Below are 24,465 nucleotides of genomic sequence, written 5' to 3'. Positions count from 1 at the left end.
TGTGTGTGTGTGTGTGTGTGTGTGTGTGTGTGTTCGTGTATTTGTGTACCTGTGACGGGTGTCCAGCCACCACCCATTCCTCTCTAGACTTCTTCTGGTAGTCTACAATGGCAGCCTTGCTGAGCTGTCGCAGTGAGGAGAACATAGCCTCCTCCACTTTGCAAAGCCAGTCTTCCACATTTCCCTGTGCTTTCAGACCTTTAGCCAAACCCACCTTCAAGCACAGAACCACAGAATCAGTTAGGGTTGAGGTTTTGATTACACCTCTTGTGCTTGTTATACTATTTTGTAATTGACACCTGAGCAAAGACTGGAGTTTTTCATGTGAATAAGAAAACCCAGAGCAGCAAACAGATGTCAACAAAAGAATTCTTGTAAAACAAATGTCCATAATAACATCACCTTTCATGTCTTATTATGTTTCTAATTTTGGGTGCAAACTAAGACTTGGGATGTCCCTTTTATGCCTTAATTGGTACTTGCTAAGTCCTTGCACTTGAAATAGTTCTTACTATACTAAGATGGTTGCCAAGTGAGAGAGAAGTAGTATTTATTAAAGAGAGCTCAAACTATAAAATCCACACTTGCATTAAAAATTACATATACTTTGTGATTATGATATAATATTATTCTTTAAGACTGTTCTCTTAGATTTTGTGCATGTGAGCTTCTTGCTTTCAAATGACTGGCTACCTAAGAATCATATCTTACTTGTATCTCAATGACTGGTTCAATTTAGGAATTCTAACCTGCCAAATGAGTAAAAAACATCAGAAAGTTTTTCTACTTTATAACAAAGACCTAAAGAGAGAATAACATGCAGAATTAAACACAGACAATAATGACCAGATGACTGAAGGTTCCTCAAGCCTGACCTTTTCTCCCTCAGGGGACACCATATTCAGGATGTCTGTGCTATATATGGTCTTCTGCTCTCCATCATCCAACATTTCTGGAGCACCAGAAGGTTCTTCAGGCAATAAAGCAAACTCCAGTCGAGTGATGGCATCAAAACACTTCCTGAGGTGAGGCTGCACTGCCTGAGGGTTACGTGTCTGAGCAAGAATCTTTAGCAGTTCATCATTGGATAAGAAGTAAAACCTGTAAGTCACAGACAAAAGGTACATAGCACAGCATGCAAACAATCTAACAATAATGTTTGTCATTTTCTAAAAACAAAAAATGTAAAATATAAATAATTAGACATTAAGAGTTTAGATTGTCTATGAAACATATCTAAAGGAAGGAAAAGAATATTACATTGCCATGATCTTCAATCAGATGTCGATAGACTAAACATGAAAATTGTTGCTTTCAAAATGTACTTTTGGTGAACCCAGATTACCGCGGCATCCACAAATAATCTTTCAAACTCCGCATCTTTAATTGCATTTAAAAATTAAACATGCTGCCGATTGATTTTTATGAATCAATCGGCAGCATGAGATTTTTATGAAGATCAAGCAAAGTGAAGTTTAAAACAGTCCATTCAAAATGTGTGTAAATTCAAAATTTACACTGTTGTTGTAGAAGTCTCAAAAACTCAAAGAATGCACAAAACTTGCATATCAAATATGATATACTTGGTGTGGTGGAATAAGGGATTTTAAAATCACATACAACCATATTTTATTCACACAACAGAAACATCAAATGTCACAACAAATTTAAAAAAAATGAGGACAGGGCCGTGTTTATGACTGTGTAGCATCCCATCTTATTTTAACTGGGATGTCTGGGAACTGAAGATACTAGTTGCTGGTGTCTGGTGTTGACAGCATTGTTTTTCTACTCTTATCTGAGGCTTCTAGCTGCAATACAGTGTACAGGCCTGCTTTTCTATCATGTAACAAACAAACAAATCATGTGTACAAAGTACCTTGGGAAGATGACTCTCTTGGACTCCAGGTAAGCTTCCAGACACTTCTGTATCTCATCCAAAAGAGCATTGTTCTGCTGCAAAGTCTCCAACAGACCTTTTGGGATAAAACAACAGGCTTGTATGCAGTGTGTCAACATAGTCGCCTTCATGAATGCATGTATTTGCATGTACAGTAATTCTGCCTTCGTCTTTCAGCATTAACATCCCTACAATGCTGTTTTAATGCATCGTGTTTGGTCACTGTGGCGTGGTGACACCTGAGCGACATCTGCAATCATGTCTCGCCGGCTTAAAGTCTGAACTGGGTCCTGTCTGTCTTTTGTTGTTGTTGTGGGTGATGTGTTCAGCTGTGAGCTGCAAAGCTACAGCCGTGTGTGTAAACCAGCAACCATGAAAATAAAGAATGCTGAAAACCGCTGAAACACAGTCGCGTCTGTCATGAATCATTTACAGTCACATACCAGTCTGTGTGGCTGCATCAAAAGCATTGGGCATCCAGTTAACTTTAGCCATGATCTCTTTCCAGGACTTGTCAACTTTAAGAAACATTTCTGACTCAGCAGGCAGCTGTCTTTTTATGTCTGGAGCCAAAAAGATACTTTCTAGGTATAACCAGTTCCTTTGACATGTAAGCCACTCCTCCTAGAAAGGAAAAAAAGAAACACAGTGAGCAGACAGAGTATATAAAATGCATAGGAATTAATGAAAAAGACAAAAAACTCAACAATGTTCTCTTAAACCATCTACTGAACTCAGTAAACTTTGAAAAATCATATATTTTGCAAGTATTTTGTTTTCTTTTCTACAGCCACTGAGGAAAGCCAATGTGAATGAAACTGGATCTGCATTTAAGAAAGCAAACCTTTATTACAGCTGAACCAGTTTCACTTAGAAATAAACTATTTTAAAAGACTTTACCAATGTTTGGTTAAAAAGGATCAGCTGTGTCAGCAATTTCTTGACCCTCCCCTTGATGGGAGCTACATAGCGTGAGGATGCCACTGCGCCCACACTGATAATGCTGTCATCCAGGAGTACCTTCACACATAAATAAACACAGAGCGATGAAACATAAACATTTAGAGATACTGAAACACTGGTGATGTTTTACAATAGACTGCATGAAAGTGCAACTCATCACAACCTGGATATCATCCGTGCCTCCCAAGATAAAGACATCCTTAGTGTCACCATGGGACAGCACAGTAAACTCTGTGTTCTTCCACAAATCCTCCACCTGCAAGACCCATTAGGAGTGCTTCATCAACACGCAGTAACACATGGAATTTCTTAAATATTGTTTTGCATGCATGTTTATTCTCCCACAAACGTGAATTTCCAAAAGGAGCGTAGATATTGTGTTGAGTAGTGTGCTAAATCTGACACTGCAGCCAAAACAGTTAACCTGTCTATGGTGGAAACATCTGCTGCATTAGACCTCTCATGCTATTATAGTTATAGCCATGTAACATGTCATATCTTGTCTTGTTAATTGGTTATGCAAACATAGCTAACTGTTTCTTTCCTTTTACACTAATAGATTAGCATTTTTTCTCTGAAATCAAGTAACATTTGAGTGGCTTTTACTCATATTTGGGTATAAAATGTGGGGATAGTATATTAAATAGAGAGATGTGTAAATGTAACTTCCAATGTAGTACTTTTAATGAGATGTAATATCTGTATAAATAGTTATATTTAACCCACATACCTTTGTGATAATGGTCTCCACTGATGCCTCACCTGAAGCTTGTCCTGAAACCTAAAAGTTAATATTTGTGTCAGTCCCTAAGGAGTTTGCCATAACTATAGTTGCAATTTAATGATGAGCTGATAAATTTGGGATCTCTAATCAATCTGTAACTTTTATTAGGTATTAGGATGTGTTGTGTACTCAGTAGTACCCAGAGTCTCCTAAGCAGAACAAGCAAATCTCATATTATATACATTTTACCTCCTGAATCTCCTTGCCATATGAGAAAACACTGAGCTCCTCTAAACCAGCTATGGTAAGTTCATCCACATTGAGGGAAGTCCCCACCAAAGACTCCAAAGTCTGCCAATGTTCCGGTTTCAGACATGGGTTACGAAGATCAGTGATCACAGGCAGCTAAAAAAAGAACACATAAATACCACTTGGGAAGTCACAAAAACAGTCTATTACTTTCATATTTTAATGTGGTATGATTTTATAAAGAGGCTGCTGGCAACATTATCTATGAAACAAAAAATATGAGATATTTCATAACACTTTTTTCTACCCACTCTGTGCATCATCACGTCCACCTTGTTCTTCAGACAGGGAACTATATTGTTACGTGGCAGACCCTTCTCAAGCTGGTTGACGTACTTGTTGTATTTGTTGACTTGTGAGCTAAACTGCTCCATGTCCAGTTGTTGAAGTGTGCTCTAGTGATGGATAAAATGAAAGAACACAGTAGAGCTAATGGCATTCATTTATAAACTGTACTTTATAGTGTATGCATGGACAGACTTGCAATACAGTGGAGGAAATAATCATTTAATCCCCTGCTAAATTTGTAACTTGGCTCACTTACAAAGAAATGAACAGTGTCTTGTTTTTATGGAGAGAGACGGAATATCATCTAAATATCCATATAAATAAACAGTGCATAAAAGTTATAAATTATTTTCAGCCTTCCTTCTCGCTGTTTCCTTTTGTAATGTTTCAACGTTTCCCTTCAGCTCCTCCAGTTCGTCCTTGTTTATCAGTGCACTTGAAAGATGGAGCAGACACATCAGAGTCAAAATCATAACTAAGCCTTTGGTAGTTGTGACACCACTCATGGTCAACTGTGCTGCTGCCATCAAAGTTTCTGCCAGTGACAAACAAACGGATGAATGCTGACATGACGGACTGACACACACAAACTCACACACAGAGTGGCCCCTCCTCTATGACACGGCTATGCTGTGGGTGGGTCAAAGTACTTCTTTCATTTCAATTCCAAAAAGTCACGTTCTCTGTGGGTTCATACTAGCTGTCTGTCATCCTGGTATCAGGGTAATATTTGTCAAATACAGACAGCTTTTATTTCATTATATAGTGACACGTAAATGGTTTAAAGCAGCTCCACATTTTTAACATTTGTATTTGTGAGTGTATGTTCAGACATTCAGACTGCAGACATTTCTTTTTTTTTCTTTTTTTCTTTTTGTCCCGTTTGGATCTTTAGCCATCAGAATTGTTGTCTTAAGGCCAAGAAAGATGCCAAGCGGATTTATTTTACCAAGTGGATCATCATGGCCTTGCCATATTGGTCCATTTGATTGACCTTTATTATAATTATGAATTTATTTTATTTTCGGTTGCTACAAACGGGACAGACATGACTGGGGGATAGGACAGGGAGAAAGAATGAAAGAAAGAGAGGGAGAGAAAGAAAGAAAAACAAACAAAACACCTGGATCACCTGTATGGAGAAAAAAAAACAGAAGAGAAAGCAAACAAAAAAAGAGCAACATAATAAAAACAGCACCATCACAATAAACTAGCTAGCAGTAGATAACAGTAGATACTAAATATTAAACGATATTGTGCAGCACGCAAGATAGACAGCGCACAATGTGCTTTGAGGCAGCAGCCAAGAAAGGTGTAGTCCGCGTCTGTGAACACCTGTGTGCACACCTGTGTGGATCAGCATGCTTGTATTCCAAAGGTTTCTCCATGTAACGATCTGCTAGGGAGTGTGGGGAGCCACAGCCCCGTCCCCCAGGGTATGAGGGTACGGAGCAGAGGCCAGAGGGGGTTGCAGTGGCGTGCCCGCGGGCTCTGCTGGCAGCCAGCTGTGCCAGAGAGGACCGAGCTTCAGGCCCAGAGGCCAGAGGCCTGAGGGCATCCCACCCCCCGGAAGGAGCCCAGCCGGGCCACAGGCGCCAGGCCCCGCCAATCGGCCACCAGGAGTGAGCCGGTACATACATGAGCGCCCAGCCCCAGACGACAAGGACCACCAACACACCAACGTCTGAGGGCATCAGCCACCGGCAGGGAGTGTGGTGAGGGGAGATAGGCCTCCGTACTTTAGAGGGCCTGAGATGTACCCAGAGAGGTTGAGTCTAAGACCCAACCTGACATATAGACACAGACGAACAGGCGCACGCGGACACAAACGTGCATTCCCACCCCATATGCACAACCAAATACTCGGCACTCACCCAACGTGTAGACAGACACAAATAGACACTGCACAGACAGTCGCACTCCCCAAACATACTCTATATCCCAGGTCCAGGTACCCCCGCCCTCAGAGGGGCAAGCCGCACCTAGACCCAGGAGATGTAACCCTTCTCTCTGGGGTGGAGGCAAGCGGACCACCTCCTTATCTGCAGTAGCAGGGAGGCCCCGCATCCCAGACCCCAGTCTGACGGCCAGCACCTCCTCCCAGCCCCCCAGCCCTGACGGCTAACAGAACCGGGGTGAGTGAAGACCTCAAACCTCCCTACGCCCGCTCATATGTAGTGTTGCTGTGTGCTGTTCTAAAGTGCATTTAAAACACAGGAGAGCATGGTACTAGCTTCCTCTCAGAGAGCAGCACGGCTCCTCCCGAAAACCCTTAGTGTCTAAATGCATTTAAAATTGAGGGTAGGGCACCAGCGCCAGAGGTGGGTTGGAGTACACCGACCATCCTCTGGATGCTGTAAAACGTGCCCACCCCCCACGTGGGGGTGTGTGGTAGAGCGGGAATAGGGAGGCAGCTGAGGATGGGGAGGGAAGAAAGGGAGGGGCAAGCGGCCCCTCCCTGGGGCCAGCTCCCCCGCTGACCCCAGTAGGCACCCCCACACTCTGGAACCCACCAGGGCAAGGGGGCCCAGGCCCATTGATAGAAAAACTTAAGACCTTCTTGATCGGGGGGACCTGCAAAAGTTCAGTCCGTTATGGTGTAGTGTGTTACCAATGCTGTTCTTGGTTATGGTAGTCCCAACTGCCTTCAGATCATTAATAAATTCCTCCCATGTAGTTTTGGGCTAATACCTTTCTCATGATCATCATCGCTCCATAAGGCAGGCTCTATGGAGCTCCACACAGAGGACGACTCATGATCATTTTATATTTCTTCAATTTCAAATAATCACACAAACAGTTGTCATCTTCTCACCAAGGTTCTTGCTGATGGATTTGAAGCTCACTCCATTGTGCAGGTCTACAAACCTTTCCCTGATATCCCTTGATAGCTCTAGTGTTGGTGGACAGGTTGGAATGGAAGAATTTGATTCTGTGGACAGGGGGGCTTTACACACACTACAAGTTGAGATTAGGAGTATCTGTGATTGATTGCAATCTTAGTGCACACAGTGGGTCAACAGGAGTCAGTATTCTGGCTGGATTTTAGGGGATCAAATATTTATATCACAAAATGACATGCAAATCGATTTATAATTTTGATGTAATGTGTCTGTGTGTGTGTGTTTAAATATATATTCTTGCTTGATATTCTGTTTCTCTATTAAATGAAAGTACCATATAAATTACAGATTGATAATTTCTTTGTAAGCGATGAAACTTACAAATTGAGCAGGTGGTGAAAGAATTACTTTCACTGCTGTAGATATAGAATTAAACGTTTGCACCTCACCTGCTGCCATACGTTCTGTAAAGGTTCCCATTGCTCCAGAGAGGTCCAGAGCAACTGCTTTAGCTTGAACATTGCCGTCAGCTGCTCCAGTGACTCAAATTTGGTCACCTCCATCTTTATTAATTAAAAACAGAGAATGGGAGAGTAAGTTGTTTTCAGGTGGTCAGAAGTTTGGCTTACAAAATTAAAGTAACAACTTTTTTTAGCACACATTGAAACTGTTATGGCCTGATCTACTTTCTATGAAATATGTTTACATTGAAAGAAGAAATACCTTGAATTTCTTCTGGTAGGCTATGCAGGAGGATGCTTTGGCCTGTAGCTTTTCTATGGAAATCTTGATCTCCCTCAACAGCAGATGCACTTGTGATGAATCAGCATTGATGTCTAGAATTTGTGGATCCTACACATTGACATTCACAAGTTTTTAATTATACCAAATGTATTTTGTTTTTTTTAATTGTCCATTAGTTAGCATTATTAAAAAGAAAAATAACAACAAAATTAAAAACAAAGTCATCATCTTTTTATACCTGCAATTTAACCTGGATTTTCATGTCCTCCTGTTTGATTTCCTTCATATCCTTCTGCAAGCAGCTGCAAAACTTTTCCATAGTACCATTCCGCTGTAGCACTGCCTTTAGCATGACAGAGCTTAATGACTCAATAAAGGGTTCCAGTGCGGCAAACTTCACAAGATCTTCTGGTGGTGTGGGAACTGAGTACATGTTGATCAGATCGTACATTTTGGATACTGATTTCTGCTCTTCTTTTATTTCTATAATCTAGCAAAACAAAAAATGGAAATATGGAGTCAAGTAAAGCAGAGAAAGGAAGCTGAGGAAAAAGAAAACAAGCTGCTGTTTTATTGGTTTATCGCATTTAATTATTAAACAGGAGCATCTCACCCTCTCTTGAATCTCATCCACAAATTTGAGAAAGTCAGCCAGCTGAGCTGTAGTAGAGGGACTGGACCCTAGTTTAACTTCGGCCTCACAAACTTCAGTCACTATGGCATCTACTTTCCTCTTAGCAAGTTGGGTGAGCATGTGATTGATGACCTGAAATCACATTTTATGGTCAAAAACATTTCCACATTTTTACACAAAAACAATCAAGAGTAAAATTTAGATGAAAAACAAAAAACAAAAATAATGGGGAAAAAAATTACATTTTAGTGGAGAACTTATTGAGTGTATTGCATGCATGTGCAGATAGGCTAATCCTAACCTCCAGATTTCGGAGGGAAGATGATACAAGCTTCTCTTTGAGCTGTCCTTTGTCCACAAGCAGTAAACCGAGATGTGTCTTCTGCTGAATGCCTACGGCTTCCTTTTGCTGTGTGGAGTATAACTTGAGTGCTTTTTCAAAGAAGGATAAATCTGTGAGACAAAATCAAGAATTATCAGCAAAAAAGGAAATAACATGTATCTTGTGGTTTGTTTGCTTTTTGTAAACAAACCACAAGAACAATAAGTTAACAAGTAAAACTTATTAACTTATTATTCTTCGTGACTTTATTTTATTTTCTCCTATTCAGAAACATGTCCAATATCCCCATTTTGCCTTTTTAGACCGAATGTTTTCCCAAGAATATTAAGAGCATTTATAATGTAAGGTGTTCTAAAATAAACATAACAACCATCAAACTAAGAATGAAAAAAAATGTTTTAAAAAATCAATATAGTATAGGCTACAACAATTGATTGACCCTGTACTGTTACCTAAACCTACAGTGATAAGAAAGATTCCATGTCATATCCATATCATTACGTACACTGACTTTTACTTGTAGAGAGACTCTGCCAAACTTGTAAAGAACAATTTAATTTGGTGAGAACAATCAAACTGTGGGGTCTATGATCCAAGCTATGATCTAAGATATAGAGGCTTCAACAGAGAGTGGAATGAATATGCTAAAACAAAATATTGCTGCAAACTGACTGCTGGCTACAAGAAGAGAATAATAATTTTCTTAATGGAGTAGAAATAATAATATGTAATGGTCTCTGAAGGTATGTGAATTTGGTGACAGCTTGAAGTATTAAAAGACAAAATGAAATATGTTTTGTAAGGACACAATTGAAATCACATATGTGATCCTGTCTGGGCAGTAAACTATAAAACATTTCCATAACAAAAACAAAAAACAAAAAACAAAAAACCCACGCATTAAAGAAAAGCAGCAGGCCAAGAAAGGACCGAAAGGACCAATGCAAAAGTTAAATAAATATTAAAAAGCATATTATGAGGGAGGACATTTGTCATATTTCAACGATACACCCAGTGACAACACATGAATGTGCTGTTTTTAAGTGTCCAATTATCTGGCAAATAAAACCTTTATCTTTTCAAAACAAAGAGAAAAAACACAGAAATTTACAGAAAGCTCTGACAGTGTTGATGCTGATGTACTGCACATTACCTTGATCCTGTCCCTGCAGTGCATCCAGATCCAAACTTTCATTCTCCTTGTACATTCTCGGAAAGTGCTCAAACATGTGTGAGTACACATTTGCAGCAGCAAATACAATCTGGAATGACCTCTGAAGGAGAAAAATACATCAGCTCAGTTCAAAGCTATCAGGACGCCATGAGACCGTAGGAAAACAACACAGTAAAAACACTGACCTGGATGCTTTGCTTTAAACTTTGCAGGTAGACGTCATTGTTTAGGATAACTTTCAAAGAGGGTGCATTTTCATATTTATTTACCACCTTCCAGAAACATATAAAACATTCAAATAAAATCCCATATTAATTGCAAATTAAAATTCAACATAACCATAATACTTCAATCTTATCAAAAAATCTGACAATTTTAAGTATAAATATGAGGCAGGTTGAAAATATGTTGAAATAGATTGAAAAACGTCACTAACCTCACCCCTTTGAGGTTCAATCACTGAATTAAAAATAGGATCTTCAGTAAGATCCTTAACTGACGTCACCATGTTCTCAAAATGCTTGATAAAATCTGCAACAGTCTCCTGTAGGAAATAGAAACATAATGTTGATGGGTATTTTCTGATTAGAAACAAAAAACTATACAGTGTAAAAACTAATCATACCCAGAAGTTCTCTTCAGAGGGTTTATAAGTCAAGCTGTTTGTGTCCAGGATCAACTCAGACATGAATACAGGATGGAATTGAGGAGCTTCTGACTTAATAGTCTGATGAAGATACATATATTGGCATAAACAAGAATGTGTTCTCTTGACATCTCGATTTCTCATGGCTACAAAAATAAATGCAATATTTTTACAGTTACTTGTACTGAATAATTCCCCTACCTTTTTATCCATCTCTTTTTCAGTACAGTCAGTCGCAGCGTCTGAGTCAAGGGTCCAGCTTTGAATGATGGCATTGCTGGGTGTTGGACCTGCCTGCACTTGCAGGAGAGTCAGTATTTCATCCACTGCATTCACTGCACAGCTGTGCAAGGTGGTGATAACCAAATAGTCAACAAGTCGAACAAAGCTGGGCAGGTAAGAAACAAAGACATCGTTAGTGTGACAGATGTGCTTGAGCCATGATTATCTGTTCTGTGTTTTTGCCATTTTGCTTATTTACTTATGAGTGTTTTGTTATTAAAACAAAAAAGTACAGTATGCTTAATATACAAATCAATACAGAAAACATATTACATTTTGGGAAGCAAAGACAGAAATAAAATGCACCCACTGGATGACGTGGTTGAAGAAAAAAGACATGTTGGTCCCTGATGCGATCTTCTTTTCTTGTTCTGTGACAAACCGAGCATGAACAGGCTTTGAATTTTGTGATCTACATCTGGATATACAAATCAACTTTCTCTATTGTGTCAAGACTATCTCTGCAACCTACATCCCCACAGCGCAGCATGGATACTCTTTAAGTACCTATAATGCGTGTAGTGTGCGTAACATCAGCATGTCTGCTTAAATTGTAAGAAGAGAGCTGGTCACCGCGACCTCTCCAGAGATGGCTGTTGTCTCCCCCTACACAAACTAGTGAAAAGCTTGGGTGCTTCACCAACCTGCTGTCGTAGCCATTTTTACCACATGAAATCTGGCCAGTCAGAGGAAAAGTCAGGCTGCTTTCATTCATCCTATCCAACTCACCAGACAGTTACAAAAAAACATTGTGCTGTTGGCAATTGCTACCTGACTCTCAGAGTCACATTTCAACAGTCGCAGCGACAGAAAACTGCATCACACCCATAGTTTTTAGAACCTGTATAACATTAAGTATATGACGTGTGATTGTTACCCAAATTACTCCAGCACATTTCCCAGACAGAATATGGCTAGCCCAGTGGACGACACCTATTTAAGTTGTGGAATAAATATGCCTATAGAGGGTGGCCATGGTAAGTGTGTGCATTACTTAGGCCCAGATCGTGCCCATGTGGCTAGCAGGGGTCTAGCCTAATGCCTGAACTGCCTGAACAGCTGCATATGCTTGGTTTCCTCATGGTGTCTTACAGAGTCCACTGAAGGAAGTCTTTGAATTATACAGAATCCACATAAGCCTATGGACACATGGAGTTCATATGGACTCTTACATATGAAATATGTAAGACAGAGAGATGAAAGAGAACAGTTGGTTACATTGTAACCCAGATTCTCAGAGTGAAGAGACTATCTCTCCAGTTCCAACCTGCTCAGAAAGGTCTTCAAGCCAAGGTTAACCTATGTGGCTTATATAGCCACAGTGGCAATTAGTTCGTGGCCACCAGCATGTGTCTTAAACAGTATCCACATCATGTACGCACCAACACGAGCTTTAGCATCCATCAAGTAGCGGCCACAGGTATAAACTGTCTCCTCCTTTACTAGTTCATGAAACCCCTTCAGGTCGCTGTATGCCTGATAATAAGAAAGAAAGCAATAATGTAATAATAACCTTATAACCAATGTAATGAAACAGACAATATCAGTATATACATACACATACACATATATATATATGAAAGTTCTTATACAACTGCACCTCTTGTAGTTGTTTGATCTTACTGTCCTGGAATTCCTGCAGTGTGTATGCATACTTTTTCTTCATGTGACAAAAGCCTGTTTCAATAAGTTGGCAGCACATTTTCCTAATATCCATCAGTGCAGGACTTAGATTCTGATTAACATAGACAAATGTAAAGAACATGATAAAAGAACCACACTTTTATTAAAATCTGTATAATTCAAAGGCTTTCTCTCTCTGAAAATATTTAGAGATCACTAAAAACAGACTTCAGTTTGCACATGCACATACCGGGATGACAATAAACAAATTTTTTTGTAGTGACTCCCTGGCCAAAGTCATCTTGTTGGCACGAACATTTCTGTGCCAGACATAGAAAGGTTTCCATAGTCTGTAGCGTGCAAAGAAGGGGATGCATCGCAGCTTGCACACGTTCTTTTCCCAGCGCTTCACAATTAGCAGTCCTGCATCATCACCATCAGACTCCGAAATCACAGTTTGACTGTCAGTCAAAACAAAGTCAGTACTGTGGTACTCATTAAGTTGAGATTTGGAAGTATAGTCCCGCTGTATATAACTCTTAATGGGAAGCCTTGGGAGAGGAGGGGTTGACATCACACCCTTTAAGGGCTGAGAAAAGAAGAGAGAAGTTAAGTTTTCCAGTTATAGTGGCAATTATGACAGAAAATTGCTTTAGACATATTTTGGAACTACCTATTCACTGTACACTATAGATATTGTTTACTGATGTACTACAGCACTATATTGCTTTTTAATGTAAAATATGCTACCATGATTACAAATTCCTCAAACAAGCTTTATTTGTCACCTACACAATCATACAGAGTACGATACGCAGTGAAATGTTTCGCGTCTGAGCTGCTGACAGGCTGCAGAAGTAGCCACACCATTCCAGGGCTTGGTTTTTAGCATGGGAGGTCTAACCAGGACCCTTACTTAATGGATACTGGGTGGGAATCGAACTTCCGACTCCCACTCCAAAGGTGTGTAGTGTTACCGCTACATTATCAAGCTGCCTGAATATGTCAAGGGACCTCTTTTATGACACAGTATTTACTTTAACTAACTTTAACTTATAAATACTAGACTAGAGTACTTTCTGTACTGTGTGTGCAATGCTTGCGACATCAGACAAGGGCTGGTCACACAATATTTTAAAGGGCAAGCTTTTTTAAAATCATACCTAGTAACTTCTCATACCTGTTGGACATTTTTAGTGGATGGCAGAGGAGGTAGGTGGACAGCTTCATGGTGCCTTTGTTTCAGATCTTTTGGTGTGGATGATTGCTCAGAGGCTTTTAAGTGTTGGAGACTTGGTTTCTTAGGTCTCACAAGTCTCTTTGGCACAACCTACATTAAAGGTAAGCATAAAACTGCATAAGCTCATAACAGTTTGATTCTTTTATGGATGTGAAAAGATTTATAACGATAGCTTGACTAACTTCCTAAAGAAAATGCAGTGTGAATGCTGAAAGCTGAATGGTTTGAGTTGAACTGCTGTAATTATTGAATTATTTAAGGAACATGTTGAAGCTGTTGAAATATACTAAATCATTCCAAAGTGCAGAACTGGTGAAAACCAAAGTTTGCACACAAAAATGTAGAAGAATGAGTGTTAATATTTCATCTGGATTTGATTAAAAAAACTCAAAGCGTGTACTGTTAAATATATAAACACTGGCAGCCACCAGAATAACCCCTCAGCCTCCTAGTAGATGCAGCTATGACATACATCCTCAGTGATTTCCTTTTCAGTTATTGCATTCACATGATTTCATAAAATAGGGCATGTTTATGCCTTTATTGGATAGCTCAGCAGTGAAAACAAACTGGGGGACAGGAACGTGGGGAGACAGAGGGCGAAGACACCCATCAAAGGCCCAATGGTTGGACTTGTTCTTGCGCCACTACACTCTGGCTATGTGGAATATGGTCACCTGTTCACCCACTGAGCTAAGCCTGTGGCCCCTTGTGCAGACAATGCAATTCCAAAAAGTGAAGCAATGCATAGTTGGATACAGTTTTAGCCCAGAAACCAGGCAGAATGAATCCCTTAAACTTAAACCCTTAATCCCAGGTGAATATTTGATAGTTTTGAGACGTTTACATTATCACTGTAAGAGGCACCTTCTAAAAAAAACCCAAACAAACCAAACTAAATAAATTGTACAACACAGTATTAAGCAACAAATTGCCACAAATGCTGATGTAGTAAATATGATACAAATTAAAGCTCATACATGCAAACTATATGCAATTAAAAAAAACATTTGGTTTAAATTTGTCAATTACTTCATGGTTCAGGGTTGAAAGGATGAGTAAAAAAACCAAAACAACAAAACCTTTAGCAAAAAGACAGAAATCTGATGATTTCGCCTCCATGTCACTCAATGGCATTGTTTCATAAAAAACTGAATGAACTACAACCAACATGTAATAAAAAAATAGTATAAAAGGGAAAACAAAAACTGACAGCATTACCTATAATCACATAAAATATTTTGTTGAACCAGCTTAATAGCACTGCATTACAAAACTACTCTAGCAGCTAAATATGTATAAAAGCGGCAGAATGGGGAGCTGAAGATTGCAGATCGTTGACTCTTGCAATTTTAATAGTAGGCTTTTTTCATACATATTCTCGTCTAATACCTGTTGGTCAGTGGCATCTTTAGAGGATGGCTGAGAAGTTAGGTCGATAACTTCACGGCACCGTTGCTCCAGACTTTTAGATGGCTGTGGCTCTGTGTACCAACCTGGAAAAATCATCTCTTCGCGAGCTTTTAAATGTAGGACACTGGGCTCGTTTCGTTTTACACATCTCTTCAACACACCCTACATGTAAGGAAAGCAAAAGACATACAAAAGCCCCTAACATTTCATTTATTTTATGGATAAGCAAAAACTCCCATGGATGACACTGGGTATACAGTAAACTGGATTTCATACCATCTACCATTTGAACTTAATAAGCCAAGCCTCACCTGGGGATCTCTGAATGGAGGCTTTGGTGGGTCAGGGGGCTTCTGTAGTTCAGGAAGCTTTTGCAGCAGCTCTGTGACAGTATCAAGTAGAAACCAAACTTATTCCTAACATTTGCAAAAGAGGTTGACTACCCGAGACTTACTGGTTATATGTCACTCACTATAATTTTAAAGACATAAAGGCCTAGATGACCTCTAATTTCCTGTTTCTAAATTCAGATAGAAATCTTAGAAATGGTGTCTAACCAGATTCTTACTCTGGATGGCATTACCTGGGCTCCAGTAACACTGGGAGGAATCTTGGAGTTTTGACCAGGAAATGTCCTTCAATGTGCATATTAAGCAAATATGTAGGACTGCTTTCTTGCATTTACGCAAGATCCCTTTAATTAAAAACATTCTTGCTCAGAGTGATGCTGAAAAATTACTTCATGCATTTATTACTTCTAGGCTGAACTATTGTAATTAATTTGATGCGGAGACTCCCGCAACACTACACAAGCAAAAGTAATGAGAAACAACTTTATTCAGTGACCAACTGACCAACTGATTTTTTAACTACATTTTTCCATCGTCTTCCTCTTTTAATGTTCCTGTACTTATATTTACTTTTAAATTTTATCTTTTTTTATTCTTTATATTAACTTATTTGCATCTTTCTGTGTAATTTTGAGTATGTATTACGTTAAGACATGTGGGGATTTTTTCCCTCCCCTTTTAATCTTTAATGGTTTAGTCCAGAATCGAAGGCTGTGAGTTGGGCTGTGACTTAACTAAATGACCAATACCACCTCGTTAAATGTCAGTTGGTCAGCTGGTTTATTTGTGAAGGTTTAATTATCCATTTGAAATTGTTTTCTCTTTCCTGGCTTTTACTTAAACACAAACTGTTTTACATTTTACAATGACCTCATGAAGGCTACAAGCCGAAATGTGTTGGTCACTTAATAAAGTTGTTTCTCATTACTTTTAAGTGTTGCAGTCTCTGCGTTATTAGATCTTCTCCATGCAGTAGGTGTAGTTGTGCCAGAAATATTTGTTACTATTGTAATTCATTAACTAAAAGCTTTGAAACCCCTTCAGTTGATCCAAAATGCTATAGTGAGAGTACTGACAGGCACTAGAGAGATTAAGCATATTTCTCCTGCATTAGCTTCTCTTCATTGGCTCCCTGTTAAATTGAGAATTTAATTTAAACTCCTTCTGATCACATACAAGGTCTTGAATAATCATGCCCCATCTTATCTTAAAGGCATCATAGGACCATAGGACTTTGCTGTCAGACTGGTTGTTTACTTGTAGGTTTCTAGGATATTTAAAAGTAAAACAGGAGACTAGCCTTTTAGACCTTTAAGGCTTTTAGACCCTTTTATTATGGAACCAGCTCCCAGTTTGGATTCAGGACACAGACACCCTCTTTACTCTTAAGATTAGACTTAAAAACTGTCATTTATTTTTGCAATGCATATGTTTAGCGCTGGATCATGTGACCCTGAAGCCTGCTTAGTTATACTGCAGTAGACCAAGGCTGCTGGGGGCTTCCTACAATGCACTTAGTGTTTCTTCTTCATTCACCTTATTTAAATACACCACTCTGCATTTATTCATTGGTTATTATTGTCTCTCTTCCACAGCCCGTGTTTTGTTCTGTCTCACTCCCCACACTCTCACACTCTTGTGATGGCCGCCCCTCCCTGAGCCTGGTCATGCCGGAGGTTTCTTCCTGTTAAATGGGGAGTTTACCTTCCTACTGTCGCCAAGTGTTTGCGCTCAAGGATTCGTCTGATTGTTGGGGTTTTCTCTCTTCACAATTATAATTTACAACTGAGGAGTGCAAGAAGGTCCTACTTCTCTGACATCATCACTAAAAACAGCCATAATGCTCGGGTCTTATTTTCTACAGTTGACAGGCTAACAAACCCTCCTGTGCCAGTGGCAGCTGAACTTCATTCAACCATGGCCTGCAATGACTTTGCCAAATTCTTCACAGAAAAATCCAAAAGATTAGACAAGCATTGGTACATCAACAGCAGATCCAGGATATGTACTGTGTCCACCGAAAAACTGTTTAAACACCATGAAACAGTTTCACCCTATTAACAGCAAAGACCTGGAGGACATCTTAGGTCAACTGAACTCCTCCTCTTGCTGTTTAGATGTCCTGCCAACAAGTTTTTTCAAAAAGGTCTCAAAGACTTTAGAGTCAGACCTGTTACAGATCGTCAACTTTTCTTTAATGTCAGGTGTGTTTCCAGAACCACTAAAAACTGCTGTAATCAAACCTATACTGAAAAAGGACAATCTTGACAAGACACAAATGAACAACTACAGGCCGATCTCAAATCTCCCATTTTTAAGTAAGATCATTGAAAAAGCAGTTTCTCAACAGCTCATTACTTCTTAAAACAGAATAACTGCTACGATGCCTTCCAGTCAGGTTTTAGACAGAACCACAGCACTGAAACCGCTCTGACCAAAGTGTTCAATGACATATGTCTGAATACAGACAGTGGAAAAATGTCAGTCTTAGTTTTACTGGATCTCAGTGCAGCATTTGATACAGTTGACCACAACATATTACTCAAACGACTGGAGAACTGGGCAGGTCTTTCAGGAACTGTACTAAACTGGTTCAAAACATACTTAGAAAACAGGAAATACTTTGTATCAATAGGTAACTTCACATCTGAGCAGACAAGTATCACATGTGGAGTTCCCCAAGGTTCCATCTTGGGACCCCTTCTGTTTAACATTTACATGCTCCCACTGGCACAGATTATAAAGAACAACAAAATAAACTATCACAGCTATGCAGATGACACACAAATATATATCACAATGTCACCAGGAGACCGAGGCCCTGTACAGGCTCTTGGTAAATGCATTGAGGAAATTAATGACTGGTTGTGCCACAATTTTCTCCAACTAAACAAAAACAAAACTGAAGTAATAGTCTTTGGCGCCAAAGAAAAACGATTACAGGTCACCAGAGAACTTCAATCTATACACCTAAAAACCACAAACCAGGCGAGAAATTTGGGTGTAGTGATGGATGCAGACCTAAACTTAGAAAAACACATTAAGACAATAACAAAATCAGCTTACTATCACCTCAAGAATATTTCAAGGATAAAAGATCTGATGTCTCAACAGGACCTGGAAAAACTAGTCCATGCATTCATCTTTAGTAGGCTTGATTACTGTAACAGCATCTTTACAGGTCTACCTAAAAAATCAGTCAGACAACTACAGCTCATTCAGAACTCTGCTGCTCGAGTCCTCACTAAGACCAAAAAAGTGGACCACATCAGTCCAGCTCTGAGGTCTTTACACTGGCTGCCTGTCCGTCAGAGGATAGACTTTAAAGTCCTGATGCTGGTCTATAAAGCTCTGAATGGTTTAGGACCAAAATACATCAGTGACCTCCTGACCCAGTATGAACCTTCCAGATCCCTCAGGTCATCTGGATCCGGTCTTTTATCAGTTCCCAGAGTCAGAACCAGACACGGAGAAGCTGCATTCAGCTTTTATGCTCCTTATATCTGGAACAAACTCCCAGAAAGCCTCAGATCAGCTGAAACACTCAGTTTATTTAAATCCAGGTTGAAGACTCACCTGTTCTCAGCTGCATTTGAATAAAGCACCAAATCCACACTTTTAAGCTTAAATTTCAAAACTTACATTTAACTACTGATTTTATCTACTGTTCTGATTTTATCTGTTTTGATTTTATATACTGTTTGTTTGTTTGTTTGTTTGTTTTTTGTTTGTTTGTTTGTTTGTTTGTTTGTTTGTTTGTTTGTTTGTTTGTTAAGTGGGTTTAGAGCTCTGGGTAGCTCCCCAGCTGGGTCTAGACTGGGTCTAGAGAGTATTTTAAATTCAGGGAATTTAAAATAGAAAGTAGCTCGTCCACAGAAGGACTGGTAGCTCCCCTTACGATAAGGGTTCAGATGCGCGAAACACAGCAAAATCTCCAGTGTTAAATTAACACTGGAGAGTGTCTATATGGGTCCACACCTCTGAGTGTTAAATACAACACTGTTGAGTGTTAAATTAACACTTTTGACAGTGTTATATGTTTAAAAGTAACCTAGTCAGTTTTGAAGATTAACAATGGCTAACACTGAGCAGTGCTGATTTTCTAACACTGGAATATTATTTTCCAGTGTTAGAAAATCAGCACTGCTCAGTGTTAGCCATTGTTAATCTTCAAAACTGACTAGGTTACTTTTGTTTCTAATGTCTCTGTAAAGCACTTTGAATCACCTTGTTGTTTAATTGTGCTATACAAATAAATTTGCCTTGCCTTGCCTTGCCTTACAATATACAGCGTCTTGAGGCGACGGTTGTTGTGATTTGGCGCTGTATGAACACAAATGAACTGAATAATGGATGTACCCACCTGGGGAGCCACTAGCACTTCTTTGGGCAGGGAGGCTCGGCTGCGCGCCCCTCGCAGTTGAGTCCATATTCTCGTCCCTGAGAGAGTAAAAGGACAAGAGGACAGGAAGTGCAAAAAGCAAGTGCACAGTGTGATGCAACTAGCTAAAGTCGCGTACTTAAAACGCTGGCAAACGTCGAAGCGAACTGACAGTTGGCCTGTACTGAACCTACCGTTAAGTTAGAAAACGTTTTCAACTTCGTTGATGCCTGATGACAGTGATGTGATTGCAGTCACCTTGTGTTTAAGCAGGCTATCGAATCAAATATTCAGCACCAGAATATCTTATTGTTCTCTTAAATTAATAATTAAACTGCCTTAGTGTTTAGAGCTTTGTCAAACTAGCTACAAAGCGCTGTACCGTCACCGAATGAGGTTTACGGTCTCCTAGCAACAAAATTATTTCCCAGCATGCAACGCAGCCTAACGTCCCTTGTTTGGCATTTTACTCCAAACACACCCCTCGAGTGAAAGTGGTCTATATGCAGTTATTGCAAGCATCCGTGTAATTTGTATGAGACTACAGGGTGTCAGCGCTCCACACGTTCATCTTCTTCCACAGCTGAGCAAAACAAATGAGTTTCATCCCCTTAACAGGCATATAACAGCTAAGAGTTAAATGAAATATACAGTAAAAGGCAGTAAAAACAACGTTTATGTCCCATTTATGTCTGGCAAAATTTGGAAAACGGAATTCAACGGAATATAAATATCCTAATTTATTACGCAAAATGTAATTGGAATTGAGGTGTCCTTCTTATCATACTGACATCATGAGACTATTGTACTAGTCCTTTACAGGGATCATCTGCTGGCAGCTTGTCATACTGCATATGTCAGTTAGATATACACTGAGTAAACCACAAATATCTCAGTGTTAAATCTTTTACTTTTTTAAAGCATCTAAAAGTACTAAAGGACATATGGTGGAATTATAATTTTCCATTACCACAAATATAATTATTTTCCCAGACTGTTGTTCATAGATGCAAGCTTTGCATTTCAAAATCATCAGTGAATCTTCACAATATCAGTGCAATTCATTCGTTTCTAAACAAACTCAGTTTGTTTCAGTTCTAGGTTCATTCTATACATATTTACTAAGCACAGGACATATTATTCTTATATATGCATTATGTGAAAAAAAAATCATTTAAAAAAATCATAAAATATCATTTTAATAATGGATTGGATTTATATAGCGCTTTTCAAGGCACCCAAAGCGCTTTACAATGCCACTATTCATTCACTCTCACATTCATACACTGGTGGAGGCAAGCTACGGTTGTAGCCACAGCTGCCCTGGGGCAGACTGACAGAAGCGAGGCTGCCATTACGCGCCCTCTGGCCAACACCAGTAGGCGGTAGGGTAAAGTGTCTTGCCCAAGGACACAACGACCAGGACAGAGAGCCCAGGGATCGAACCGGCAACCTTCCGGTTACAGATACGCTTCCCAACCCCCTGAGCCACGGTCGCCCGAAATTTTAGAGCTCATATAATCGAAAGCATCTGCCGAACCCTTAAAATAATAGCTGTGCAGTTATTTAAAGTTTGGATCTCGACATAGGAGAAACCAAACACCCACTCCATCACATTTTACATTACTAAGAAATACTCTCCTTGTTATTCAAACATCCAACTCTTAACTCATAAAACGATATGTTCTACACATTGAAATAAAGACATCATATAATTAATAATTAGGATATCATAAATGCAGCTGACATCACTAATGTGTCCAATGTTTTGGCATTTCCATTGTCTTTAAGGGAACTCAATACAAGGATCTGACACAAATAATATACATTCAAATGATAATGAAATAGCCCTTTAAACTGAACTTTAAGTACAAGATGAGCAGTCACTTACATGGTTTTCTCTGTTCATCAAAAACACTTCATTTTATTAGAAAGAAATTTCATTTTCTATTCTCCAAAACAAACGTTTAAGGTTTTGGAACGGGACTAGGGTTTCAATCATAATCATTGATGATCTACTTTGGTACACTGGTTCAAGCTTGGTCTTTTTTTTTGCTTTTTTTTAAAGACAACCCCTCCCCCCTCGCATGGCATAATCACATGGCTTAGTGTAGGAGCTTGAAGGGGAATTTTATCAACTTTGGAAATGGACAATTTTGGGACTGTTTCTGGTTGAGCTGTCACTAGGTAGATTAGAAATTGTTGAGATTTTAAGGAACCAATTAAATGCATTTTCGAGATGTTCAAATTTACTCCTTCACTGCACTTGTATATTAGAAATAACTGTACTTTTATATGTTTCCTCCACATTTTCAGTTGCTTTGATGCGTTCTCGTTGTATGTGATATGTATTCTATCTATTGTACATATTAACCGGCATCTGTGTGTGGACAGCAGAGAAAGAATTTCATTGTACAGAGAAATGCTTTTTATTGGTACACATGACAATGAATGCTTTGAATCTTTGAATATCTTGAGGCGTGATTATTCTTCCTCGTTTCATTAAGAGCATGATAAAACAATCAAATCTTCAACCCCTTCTCTTCCCAAATGGTTTTGGGGTCAACACTGAACTGCATAGAAAATTCAGCTGCCAACCTGTTAACTTGTTGGAGACTAAACAAGCATCAAGTCATCTTTTCCTCCCAGAGGGGATGATACATGAGGTTATAAAGACTTCCGATATTGTAGAAGTCTATGGAAGAACACATCTGATCAGGATCAACCTCTGGTTGTGATTGTACATAAATAAATAAATAAATACATTTTTATTTCTATAGCACCTTTCTAGACAGAATCACAAAGTGCTGCACATAAGATAACAAATAATAAAAGGGTAAAACAGACAATATAAAACAGGCAGAAATTTAACCAAACACAGTTTTAAAAAGGTGAGTTTTGAGTTGTTCTTTTAAAAACAACTACTGAGTCCACAGTTCTTAATGTTTGGGGGAGAGAGTTCCAGTCTTGGGGCCACGGTGGCAAAAGCTCTGTCGCCATTAGTTCTCATTTTAGCCTGTTTTATAGCAAGTAAGCCCTGATCAGATGACCTCAGGGACCTGCTAGGGACATAGGGCTGTAGCAGATCGGAGATGTAGGGAGGTGCCAGTCCATGCAAGGCTCTAAATGTCAAGACCAGGATCTTAAAATGTACCGAACCAGAGATTTCACATGCCCATCCAATGTAAGAGTCGAGTCAAAAGTGACACCTAAATTCCTGATAGAGGATTTAACATACACAGAAAAAAGACCAAGGGCTTTCACTATCTGGGATACAAATCTGTCCGGAGCACATATGAGGACTTCAGTTTTCCCCTGGTTGAGTTGGAGGAAATTTACAGCCATCAAACGTTTGATAGAATTTAAGCAGTCATTTAAAAGCTGAAGCTTAGATAAATCCTGTGGCTTAAAGAGATGTACAACTGAATATCATCAGCATAACAGTGATAAGAGATGTCCTCAAAAGAGCCCATTATGTGCTGGAGGGGGAGAAGATATATTAAGAACAATGGTGTGAGTGGTGAGTGGCTCTACTACCACAGAGAAGTTGTGGCAAAAACACCTGTAATCGTCAGCTAGACCTAGAAACCGCCCAAAACAAGAGAGTTCATCTCTTGGGTGTAGGGTGGGACAGAATTGCATCCATTTATGCAGTTATGAGACGAATTTGCCCCTGTCCAACCTGCTTACCTAGATATGTCGACAGCTTTCCCAAACTCGCACTTTGCCAGGTTAAGGGTTAAAGAGGCTTGAGCTAAACAAGTAAACGCAGATCACACGTCACTGTTAACAGCATGATTTTACAACTACAGTCTCTTCAAAGAGCCATTATAAAAGCTATAGTTGGAACCAACTGATGAATACATAGCACTAAATCTGACATTCACACACTTTGGTGATGAGTTTATGGGCTCTGTCACTCATTTCATATCACAATGAATAAAACATTGAGCCCACTTTTGGGTAATTTTTGGTCATTCTTAGAGTCAGAAAGAAACATTATCCAGAGTATACTCACTGGTAACGCTCGTGATTTAAATAATAATAATAATAATATGATGTGGCTTGTTTTGTGTGTCCAACAAGTTTGTAATTTAGTTTTGGCGAAGAAAATTCTAATGATTTATTCATCTTCTCGTCTTTTAGCGCTAAGTAGCAGAAAGACATAAAGGTCATCTCTTATGTGGCATCTTTTTCCTGGAGTTGTAGAGCTAAAAATGAGATTGGTCTGTTCCAGTTTCTGTTACCTGTCCAAAGGTAATAAAAGTCACCTCCAGACCCCTCTCACAAAATATAGTGTTAAGTTTCACTTTAGTGGATCACATAAACATCATATTAAAACCCTTCTGTCACGGTCCTGGGTCGGTGACCCAGTGTTTTGATTTTGTATTATCATTAAGTCCACGTCTCTGTGTTATACTTCCTGTTTTACTTTGACGGTCCCTTGTCTTATGTCAGTGTTTCTACTTTTGCTTTACCCATGTCTCATCATGTTTGATTACTCCCAGCTCTGCTCTTCTCCTGTGTCTCATTCACTCGGTGTCCCTCAGTGTGTTTAAGACCTGTGTTTTCCTTGCTCTGTGTCACGTCGTACCCTCGTCATGCTGT

At 39.3% G+C, this 24,465-nt stretch overlaps 1 protein-coding gene across 1 annotated transcript in view; it reads right to left on the bottom strand.

Moving 5' to 3' along the window:
* The window catches only part of LOC102306485 (dynein, axonemal, heavy chain 6), a 63,182-nt gene extending 42,130 nt beyond the window's left edge, over positions 1–21,052 (bottom strand). The window contains 28 exon segments of the mRNA XM_042219575.1: positions 50–214; positions 876–1,101; positions 1,880–1,976; positions 2,344–2,524; positions 2,801–2,920; positions 3,027–3,119; positions 3,594–3,644; positions 3,837–3,992; positions 4,148–4,291; positions 7,477–7,590; positions 7,751–7,879; positions 8,010–8,261; positions 8,385–8,537; positions 8,707–8,858; positions 9,902–10,022; positions 10,108–10,194; positions 10,359–10,466; positions 10,548–10,649; positions 10,770–10,956; positions 11,161–11,221; positions 12,233–12,326; positions 12,451–12,585; positions 12,724–13,062; positions 13,654–13,803; positions 15,106–15,288; positions 15,438–15,508; positions 19,840–19,916; positions 20,052–21,052. Coding sequence (XP_042075509.1) covers positions 50–214; positions 876–1,101; positions 1,880–1,976; positions 2,344–2,524; positions 2,801–2,920; positions 3,027–3,119; positions 3,594–3,644; positions 3,837–3,992; positions 4,148–4,291; positions 7,477–7,590; positions 7,751–7,879; positions 8,010–8,261; positions 8,385–8,537; positions 8,707–8,858; positions 9,902–10,022; positions 10,108–10,194; positions 10,359–10,466; positions 10,548–10,649; positions 10,770–10,956; positions 11,161–11,221; positions 12,233–12,326; positions 12,451–12,585; positions 12,724–13,062; positions 13,654–13,803; positions 15,106–15,288; positions 15,438–15,508; positions 19,840–19,906 — 3,738 coding nt within the window. The 5' untranslated portion in view covers positions 19,907–19,916; positions 20,052–21,052.
* Between the last annotated feature and the right edge of the window lie 3,413 nt (positions 21,053–24,465).

Source organism: Haplochromis burtoni, unplaced genomic scaffold (genome assembly GCF_018398535.1).
Source record: "Haplochromis burtoni strain Fernald_Lab_line unplaced genomic scaffold, NCSU_Asbu1 Contig_35, whole genome shotgun sequence".
Lineage (NCBI taxonomy): Eukaryota > Metazoa > Chordata > Actinopteri > Cichliformes > Cichlidae > Haplochromis > Haplochromis burtoni.
The sequence above is the reverse complement of the archived record's forward strand: the minus strand, read 5'-3'. Positions and strand labels throughout refer to the sequence as shown.